Source organism: Arvicanthis niloticus, chromosome 11 (assembly GCF_011762505.2).
Source record: "Arvicanthis niloticus isolate mArvNil1 chromosome 11, mArvNil1.pat.X, whole genome shotgun sequence".
Classification (NCBI taxonomy): Eukaryota; Metazoa; Chordata; class Mammalia; order Rodentia; family Muridae; genus Arvicanthis; species Arvicanthis niloticus.
The window spans coordinates 53,371,685-53,382,397 of record NC_047668.1 but is presented as its reverse complement, the minus strand read 5'-3'; the positions used below and the strand labels follow the sequence as shown (position 1 = coordinate 53,382,397).

General features: G+C 39.4%; 1 protein-coding gene across 2 annotated transcripts in view; it reads right to left on the bottom strand.

Annotated features, from left to right (window-relative positions):
• Window positions 1-854: 854 nt before the first annotated feature.
• The window catches only part of Ubxn2a (UBX domain protein 2A), a 28,038-nt gene continuing 18,179 nt past the window's right edge, over window positions 855-10,713 (bottom strand). The window contains exons 5-7 of one of the 2 annotated variants that reach the window (XM_034514070.2): window positions 10,545-10,682; window positions 8,642-8,800; window positions 855-4,126 (exon numbers count right to left, since the gene is read on the bottom strand). In XM_034514070.2, the coding sequence (XP_034369961.1) occupies window positions 3,937-4,126; window positions 8,642-8,800; window positions 10,545-10,682 (487 nt within the window). In that variant the 3' untranslated portion in view covers window positions 855-3,936. The remainder of the gene's footprint in view (window positions 4,127-8,641; window positions 8,801-10,544; window positions 10,683-10,713) is intronic. The other variant, XM_076942140.1, reaches the window with a different exon arrangement.

Here is a 10,713-nt window from a genome sequence, read left to right as displayed (position 1 = left end):
ACAAGAGGTTAAGGTACATATTAGATTAGACAACTGCTCCTTAGGACACAGCACAAGTTGCACTACAGTGAAATGAAAAACTGTGCTGCAAATAATGACAACATGTGACAAGGCAAACATGTTCTCCCAAGTGTGGAGAACAAGTTATAAAGCACTTGTATTGGGATATACAAATAACAATAACAGAGAAAAAAATCTCATTTTAATGTGATCCAATGCCTTCTTTTGGTGTGTCCGAAGACAACTATAGTGTACCCATATAAATAAAACAAATAAATCTTAAAAAAAAAAAAAAAGAACATCATACTGGGTGTGGCAGTGCCCGCCTTAAAAAAAAAATCATTGATTGTATTTTTCTGTGGCTGGCAGTACAGCTATCTAGATCCCAAGTCAATTCATACTGAGATTATCTTTAGAATATCTGTATTATATAATTTTCTATAATGAGTATGAATTGTCTGCACCAAAACAATTTGAAACACATGGCAAGGATGCAGACATAAATGTAATAAGTAAGCCACTCCTGACTGAGGACCCAGTGTGACAAGCAAGCACCTCTTCACTGAAGAGGTCTGCTCTGTGGCACAGACGCACAAGAGAGCAAACACTTTAAATAAGTCTCCATGCTGGGTCGTAAGAATAAATAACAACCATTGTCAGCTACTAAAATATCACTTTTTCATATTTCTGTGTATGAAATGAAAACAACACTGGTTAAGGAAAAGGCATCTAATAATCACTGGATCAAATAATCATTGATTCTCCAACTGTATGGTCAAATGACAAAAGCATTCACACGTAACTACTGTATAACAAGTGTAAATTACTTAACAGATCCTTTCAATGGACAGCAGTTTATCTTTAAGAGACAGTTCATTTTACTGTTAGCAAAATACATCAAAAATATATTAAGGCACTAAAATAAATACATAGTACTCCATTGCCAATGAATAGAAACATCATGAGGTGTACTCAATGAGTCACGATAAAGTACAATTATTTTAGCTTAGTGCATAGTCATCTAACTAGCAAATTATGATGTGGACAATCAGATATGTATCTCAATGTCTAACTCATCTGTAAGGTCAGACAACGGACTATGACAATTCTGGAGCAATGACTTGAGTCAAACTGTATCTACTTCTGAGGTGTTCCCTTTCAGTTTTGCTTCCCTTGGCACTTTTATTCTTTCAAAATCAACCCACAATAAGGAGTCTATACATTACCAACTTTACAACTTTTGAATTTTCAAGTAAAACGATTTATCAGATGATTATCTTTAAGGGAATCTTTGAGGACATTATTTACACTAACATTTTCACATTTTCACAGTTTTTTTTTAAAACGAAACGAGTCACTGCTGAAGACTGCTCTTCCCGGTGGAGCATCTTCCTGGCGTGCACTCTGCATGGACACACAAGAAACCCCACTGCACCTTCCGGTTAATTAGAGACTGGAGGCTTTATTTGTAGATACACAAGAAATATTCTTGTGAGAAGCTCCTCATAAAAATACAGAGAACCATTTATCAATTATAACTATGTAAATAGAAAGGCCTCAGGATAGGCCTACATTTCCTTAGAGATTCCTGAACATATTAACAATCAAAAGTTTTTGCCTATATCTGAAAAATAAAACCATTGATTTTACTATCCCCCTTTTCATTAAGAAATTATTTATATTGCTAAAAAGGGCTCTGATAGTGTTGTGTAAATGTTATCGACAAATATTTCATGTTTTTCTACTATACACCTGCTGATTTCCTAGGTAAAGGGCAAAATAAAGATGCTCTTCTTCATTCTCTATTCCACACTGCCACCTAAAATACGGAAGTCTGGCATATGGAAGACTGGGAGCTAGGGAAGAAAGCATCTTTAAAATAGGACTGCAGAAGAAAGGGCTGAAATAAAGGACATCTAGTTATGCACATAGGCTCCCTCTTGTAATTCCCAAGTCCAACTTAAAACCTCATTCACACTTCCCAGCCCTGCCTCATGTGTGGATGGGAGGAATGGCACAGGTTATGCCAGGAGTCGTTTGGCTTAAAGAGGGACATCCTGAGTAAACTTGGGAAGAGGACAAAGCTCAAGTGTGGAAACTACTTGGGTGGAACCATCCACTGTCCATGGTGAATCATACAGGGTGGACTCGGGCCTAATGTAGAATTCCCTCATTTACACTAAACCCCTAGAGTCATTCAAGGTCCCAAGTACAGCAGGCATCCATCTCAGACAGTGAAGCACAATGCTTGTGACAGGGGGGCAGGACCAGACTTTGTTTTGCTTTAACAGACTCTCATTCTGTAGCTCAAGCTGGCCTTGACCTCATGGTAATCCTCCTGCCTCAGCCTCTCAAATGCTTATGATCAATGTGAACTCCCATGTTTGGCCAGGTATTGGCCCCTGGGGAAGAACTCCCAAATGACCCTTTGTCAAACTGTCTTTCCTAGTCATATAGTTACATGTTTCTTTTTCATTCCCACAAATGAAGTGTTGTCTTCTAGAGACTATAAGCTACGTGATACTGCATCACAGTGAATGTAGAAACAGGTGAGAATCCTTATCTTCATTAAGTCAGACATTACATTTTTAGAGAAAAGGAAATACAATGTCACCTTTCTCGATAAATCTTTCCATTCTTTGGAAATTATCAGTTTAATTTTTAAAAATTTATATGTATAATGTTTTATCTGCATGTGTCTTCATATAACTTGAGTGCAGTGCCTACAGAGGTCAGAAGAGGGAGTTGGATATCTTGGAGCAGGAGTTTCAGATGGCTGTGCACTGCCATGTACGTGCTGGAAACTGAATCTGGATCTACAGCAAGGACAGCCAGTGCTCTTAACTGCTGAGCCATCTCTCCGGGTATGAAAGTTGTCACTATCAGGGTTTTGCTATGTTGCGTAGGCTGACCTGAACTCCTGGGCTCAAGTGATCCTCCCCTCTAGGCTTGGTGTGAGCCAGAGCTAGGGCATGCACCATGGTAGGCAACTTTCAAAGTTATTTTTAAATGAGTAAATAGTTGAAAACCTTGAGTTTTCTTTTCTAGACAGGGTTTCTCTGTGTAACCCTGGAAGTTAGTTAGCTCTGTAGGACAGGCTGTCCTTGAACTCGGAGATCCTCCTGCCTCTGCCTCCAAAGTGCTGGATTAAAGGTGTGCTCCACCACCACCCAGCTTTGAAGAATATTTTTGTGTGTGCTTTTATATTACAGATTTAAAGGACTTTTTAAAAAATTTTGTAGCACTGGGAATCAACTGAACCTAGCGTCTCATGTATGCATGGCAAATCCTCTCTACCACTGAACTACATTCTCAAACCATAAAATTACATATAGAAGGTATAGAAAACTGTGCAGACAGATTAATATTGAGATTATACTAAGCTACACAATTTTATCCCTAGAAGAGTATACATCTTGGATACTGTTGCCAAATGAATATTTGAGTATCTCTTGCCGTCACAGAGTAGAAACTGAAAAGCTCTGAGGATGAAGTACAGGCAATAATCACATTGATGCTTTTAAGATGTCATGTATAATATTTTAATGTATTGCTATTTAAAAACTGAGATAGCTAACATTTATATAAATATCTGCTGTTTGAAAATAATATTTGAATTCTGATGCTGACTTAGCTAATTGAATTCTCTGGTAATTTAGACCACATTAAGATTAATGATACAGCTATTTAATATATCATATTGGCTAACTAGTATTTGAAAGAAGGTTTTTTTTCTGAATAGCCTGTTGAGAAAAGTGCACTCATTCTGGCTTACAGCCATGTCACTCCCCTAGCTTGTGATTGACCGCCCCCCCCCCCCCCCCAATAAGGGATTAAGAAGCCCTCAAACCACAAGTTTAGTCACACTTCTGCCTCCCACTTCTGCATACCTACTTCCAACCATCATTTCCCTCAGTCTCTCAAAAATAAAAACTATCAGAGTTTTCTAAAAGGCTCGGCAGTTTTTTGGAGTCTCTGAATGATTACAGCATTCTGCAAATCTGCTTCTTCCAATGTGAGTGTTTCATCCAGAAATCTGAGGAAAGGAAGAGCTGTTGCCAGAGCAAAGGGAGGGCTTCTCTGAGATCCTTGGTATTTTTCAATAAAGTCTTTGATGTGGCTCACCCTGCAAAGTAACACAAACTATTAATTTGTGAAAAATCTAAACTAATTTAAGGTAACATCAACTTGAATAGCTATTTCAATTTGCTAAAATAAGAGACTAGAGAAAGTTTTTATATGATACAACTAGTTATTGTTATTGTTTTAAAAGGAGTGCTGGGATCACAGGCCAGTGCTGAGTTTACAGGTATGTGATAGCTCACCCAGTTTATGTGGTGCTGGAGATCAAACCCAGGGCTAGCATCCTAGGCAGGTACTTTACCATCTGAGCTATACAGCAACATCCCAAGCTCGCTATCCTTTGTGAATGAACCCAGAGGCTCATTCATGCTAGCCAAGAACTCCTACTACTCAGAGTCCAACTTCTAGGTTTTTAAAATTTGACGTATGTGTGTGCACTCTACCAACTGAGCTACATCTTCAGCCCATAATCACTGCAATCTTGAACCTCAAAAGTTTGAATGTTCAAAGTTATGTTCATCTTTGTGTGTTTAAGGAGATTTCACATACCACTGATCAAAATTAAGATGCCATTTTATAGAATATCATTATTTTATTACTAGCTAAAATACTTGTTAGTTTATTATCCCGCCTGTGTGTGGATGGGCCTCTGCATCCCGCCTGTGTGTGGATGGGCCTCTGCATCCCGCCTGTGTGTGGATGGGCCTCTGCATCCCGCCTGTGTGTGGATGGGCCTCTGCATCCCGCCTGTGTGTGGATGGGCCTCTGCATCCCGCCTGTGTGTGGATGGGCCTCTCCATCCACCTTCACTGTGGAATCCAACTCAGTCTTCCAGGCTTGTGCAGCCATCTTGCTGGTCCAACAAATATTCTAAAATAGAAATGATGCCACAATATTCTCCTTTCTTCTCCTTCCCGTTTTCTTTTTTTTCCGCGGTGGGGGAAAGTGTTCTACCATTGAGCTATATCCCCAGCCCTCAAAAATATTTTCTTAACATTTTAAATTTCTGTTTTGTGTTTATTGAAACAGAGTCCTTTTAGAACAAATTTTGCAAGCATTTATCAAATCACATAAGTACTTCCACAAAGAAGTAACATAAACACACCAAGTAGGTTAATATTTGAACATATTGAGACTCAGACCACAGTTACTTCTGGTTCTATCACTGCGGTCTGGGCTCTTTGTGTACCAACTGATGGAGATTAAACCCAAGGTTTTGTTCAAGCATTGAGATACACCTCCAACATGATAGAAAAAAAAAAAAATCTAGGTTTTTCAAGACAGAATTTCATGTTGCTGGTCTCAAACTTGCAATGCAGCTAAGAATGTCTTTCAGCTTCTGATTCTCCTGCCTCTAATTCCTTTTTTTTTTTTTTTTTTTTTTTTTTGGTTTTTTGAGACAGGGTTTTTCTGTGTAGCTCTGGCTGCCCTGGAACTCACTCTGTAGACCAGGCTGGCCTCGAACTCAGAAATCCACCTGCCTCTGCCTCCCAAGTGCTGGGATTAAACTGCCTCTAATTCCTAAACCTGGGATACACTAGATCCTATCTCAAAGACAAATGAACAAACAGAAACTGTGGAAAAGACGAGAGAAATAATAAATAAATGTAAATCTAAGCTGAGCCTGGTGACACAGTTTTGTAATTCTAGTTGCTGGGGAGGCTGAGCTGGGAGGATTGAAGTTCAAAGCCTGCCTGGCAACTTGATGAGAACTGTCCCAAAGTTAACACAAAGCAAAAACAGAAGAGTTCAGTGATAGAATACTGCTCTAAACAAACAAACAAACAAACAAACAAACAAACACAAAACAAAAAAACCAACCAACTCAACCTCATACCTTAAAGAAAAAAATGCAAATTTCAAAGGCTATAATTGTGTAAAAGCGTGTGCCACCAACTCTGACAACCTGAGTTAGATCTCCAGGACTCAAATTATGGAAAAAGAATAGATTCTCAAAAGTTATTCTGACACCCCCACCTACACAAGCACATGGTACTTGTGTACTCCCTACCCAAGCACCCGATCACAAAAGATAACTAGATAGATAGATAGATAGATAGATAGATAGATAGACAGACAGACAGACAGACAGATATACATATATTAGGAATGAGGGAGGGAGAGAAGAAGGGAGGGAAAAAGGAAGAAAGGAAGGAAGGAAGGAAGGAAGGAAGGAAGGAAGGAAGGAAGGAAAGAAAGATGCTGTTTCAAAAACTACCCCTTAAAACAAAGACAAAGCAAAACAACCCCCTCCCAAAATAAACACAACCCCTAACTGGGCATAGTGGTACAAGCCTGTATTCCTAGCAAAAGGGTGGCTAAAGCAATATTGAAGGCCAGCCTGAAAGTTGCAAATCAAATCAACCCGGGATAACTAGCAAGCCCCTACCTCAATCAACCAACCAAAGGAAAAAAAGGTCAAATAATCACTAACTTAATAAAACTATAGGCATGTAGAGATCTTAACCTACCAATGATAAAGAAGACCTATTTTATTTTACCTATTTTAAATAAGATAAATTATTCAGAAAAATACGGTAATTTTACCTCTGGGGGACATAAGATACACAGAGCAAGCTGGGTGTGGTCTAGACAATGAGAAAAGAATATTTATTACCTGTGTCTAGGAGTTTAAAACTGACCAGGCCAAAAAAGTGAGACTGGGACTTATAAACACAGAAGTCGGGAGGAAGAAAGTGCTGCAGCAAGCAAACACATACTGAGAGATTAAAGGGAAAAGAGACACATTCCTGACTCTAGTTGGACATTTTAGTATAGCCTTTCTGGTGACTAATAATATAAGTAAATGTGCTAGGTATGGATCATGAATGAAGCCCTGGGTTTGATTCCTAACATTGGGTGTTGTGTGTTAGAGAACAATGAGGAACTGGGAAAAAAAAAAATAGATCAATGAATACAGAACAGGAACACAGATACAGTCATCTGATTTATAAAGCACGGGGGGGGGGGGGGGAGGGGGACCGGGGAGGGGGGAGGAGACAGACTTCTGTACAAACAGAACTTTGCCAGGTGCCATGCTCTGGCCAGTGTAGTGTAACAGTGAGTGACACAGTGAACTCTTACTCAAAGGAGACTTCCTCTTGTGTCTCTACCTTGGCTATGAGGACAGAACCAGCTCCTTTTTTGTTTTAACATAGTGGGAGACAGAAGGAACCGATCTGCAGTGCTCCTTTAGACGAACTGCAAGCAAGCCCAGCTGAGTTCCACAAAGCCATACCAAGAAACAAAAAAGAAAAACTTTGAAACAAAAGTTGTTCTTTCTCTAATAGTATAAATACAATTATAGTGAACTTACTCTATAACTTTTTTTCTTTTTTGAGACAGGGTCTCAATTGTTCAGTCTTGGTTGGCTTAGATCTCGCTATGTCGACCAGACTGGCCCAATTCATAGAGAGCCACTATCTTTGCCTCCCAAGCCATGGCATTAAAGGCCTGCACTACCACAACCTACTCTGTTCTATAACTTTTAAAACTCAGTATCCTGGTTTTTGTGATTTTTGTGACTATATTGTGCACAGGAAGACTAATGTATCTGCAGAAAACTTCAACTTGGACTACTGCTAATAAAAATAAAACAGATAAACAATTATTTCTATATGGTAGACTACAGTAGACAAAAAGAACTGGGCTGGAGCTGTAGATCACTGTTAGTGTGTTGTCCTCTGCAGAACCAGGGGTTCTGTGGATCTTTGGTCTGCCTGGACATGGCCAGAGTATTACAGTTCTCAGAAGGGAAGCCAGGTCTTGCCTGCTACTGTGGCAGTGCCAATGCCAGCCAGTGGCAGGGGTGGGCAGCTGCAACAAGCAGCAGGTGGGTGGTAGCAGTGGCAGGGATGGAAGAGGCATGAGCCCAGCCTGCCAGACAGGTGTAGGGATGAATGGTTTAGGAGAGAAAACTTCCCCAAAGTATTACTGCTCAGTAAAATAGCCACTCTCAGATGATTCTCAGTGAAATAACTTGTGCACTTTACTCCATGTGGTTAAGGACTTTATAAATATTGAGGAGTAGGGCTGCATCCAGGGGAAGATGCTTCCCATTGGCTCAGTTTGAGGCATTAGTGATGCTCCATTTGCATGGGGAAGGGCTTCAGGTGTTTTCCCTACTGACTGTTATGGTCCTCTTGGTGGGGTGTCATGTTTACATGTTCCAGAGCAGGTTTTGGCAAGGAGCTAGCCCCATGCTTATTTACTCAATTCTGAGTTTCATGGGGTTTGGGCACACTCAACCTTACCAGTTCTTCTGTCTGGTGGCATGGTCCACTTGCCCCACAGGAGGGCATATATACCTAATGCATGTAATTCTGTTATGTAGCTATTTAATGCATACAGAAGCTACAATGTAAAATCAACATCTAAAACATGATACTAAAATAAAAACTAAAAATAGTTGAGTCTAAGAATCTTATGTTGCATTGACACACTGCATTTAGAGAGTTATTTATTAAAAGCTTTCCTTGGTTCTCAAAAATCAGCTTTGTATAAACTTGAATTTAAAATTGGAAAACAAATTAGACAAGTACAGAAACAAAGGACTGACCTATGAGAAATGTTAAATCTTTGGACAGTCCTTTCCCCGTTGGCTAGCCAGATCTGGATCCTGGTAATGGGCTCCAAGTTGTTCAATGAAACAGCAGACAAAGTACTTTTATTGTCAACTTCAATACTCTTTGCTTTAGAAACAATTCTTGGTGTAGCACTAAGAAAATCCAAACAACAAAGTCAGATAAATATTTTCTCATTATTATAAAATTGTACATCATGCTCATTTTAGCAACAGTTTTATAAGTCGCAACTACTCCCTCAGTAATAAATGTTAGTTATGATCACAACATAGAATGCTCTGTGAATAAAAGGAAACAATGCACATCCAATCTATCTGTAAGCTTACAGAATGACAGTAAAATAGTATTAGCTGGGGCACAGGATGAATCCCACGAGGAAAAGAGAGCAAACAAAGTATTTTGAAAGGTACACCTAGAACTTTCTATATGTAAAGTTGAAAGTGTATATACCTTCCCACCACTGATGACTGAAATATGTCTATTTACAAAACACAAAGTGGCCTCATATCTAATCTCTATAAGTTCTGTCACGGGCACCATCACATATCTTTGATAGTAATACTTTACCAGGTGTATTCTTTTTTTTTTTTTTTTTTGGTTTTCGAGGCAGGGTTTCTCTGTGTAGCCCTGGCTGTCCTGGAACTCACTCTGTAGACCAGGCTGGCCTGGAACTCACTCTGTAGACCAGGCTGGCCTCGAACTCAGAAATCTGCCTGCCTTTGCCTCCCAAGTGCTGGGATTAAAGGCATGCGCCACCACCACCCGGCTACCAGGTGTATTTTTATGTTTAATATTTTAAAATTCAGACAGTGATCACAGAACCAAGTGTGTGGGCACTGGAAACTGTAAGTGAGTTTTTCCAGAGCTGAGGAAAGAGTGAAACTTTTCTGATAGAAAGTCAGTGGAGGTGCTCTAGTGGTGTGGACTAGGGGGAAAAAATGATTTATTTAATTTTGTCCTCAGTAGGAACTTCTGCTATGATGCCCCCATCAAATGCCCAAGACTAGTCCTGTCTTATATTAGTATTAACTAAGAAAAAAAAAAATAGGCCTCAGGAATCCTTATAAAAATTAATAGAAAGCACACACACGGTATGTAGTATTAATAGAAAGTACACACATGGTATGTAGCTCAGTCTGTAGAGTGCTTGCTTAGCACAGACAAATCTTTATTTCAATCTATAATATCCCATAAAACTGAGTATTTGGCGAACATCTTAATCCAAGGACTTAGGAGGTGGAGGCAGGAGAATCAAAAGTTCAAAGCCATATATAAAAACCCTGCCTAAAACAAACAAAGCAAACCAAACCAAAACCAAAAACAACCTTAAAAAACCAATCTCAGTTGGGAACTGGTATAGAAAGAATATGTGTATGTATGGATGTGGCACCTGTCAATAATAAATCTGATGGCCTATAGCTTAGGCAGGAAATAGGAGGTGGAACATCTGGGAGGCAGAAAAGATTATGGGATAGTGCCAGATGGGAGATTCATCCACGATGTGACAAGATGGACACCTGGTGACTGAGCACAGGTAACCAGCCACATGGCAGAATGTAGATCAGAATACATGGGTTATCTTAAGTTATGAGCTAGTTAGAGAAGAGCCTGGCTTTATGGCTAAGGTATCTATAAACATATTTTGAGTCTGAGTATTATTTCTGGGAGCATGGGACAAGGAGGAAAAACCAGACATAACTTCTACAAACTGAAGATGTATTTCAGTAATAAGTTCTTTGCTTCACATGTGTATGGGCCCTAGGTTTGACCGCCAGCACAAGAAAAAAATCCTTTCTAGTAGAAGAAATATCAAGTTCTGTATGGTTAGAATAATGAGAGAGTTTTGTCATGGAAAGCACAGACAATAACCATGCTTACCTTCCTAGTCTGTGGCCCTGTCCTGAGAAGGGCTGGAATACAGGCTTTGTAGACATACAGACTTCATTTTTTTTATCTTCAACTTTAACATCCACCTCCTCTTTATCAAAAACTCCCTGTAATTCTGAAGGTAATTCCCTTTGAAAGAAAAAAAATGATAAGGCGCTCA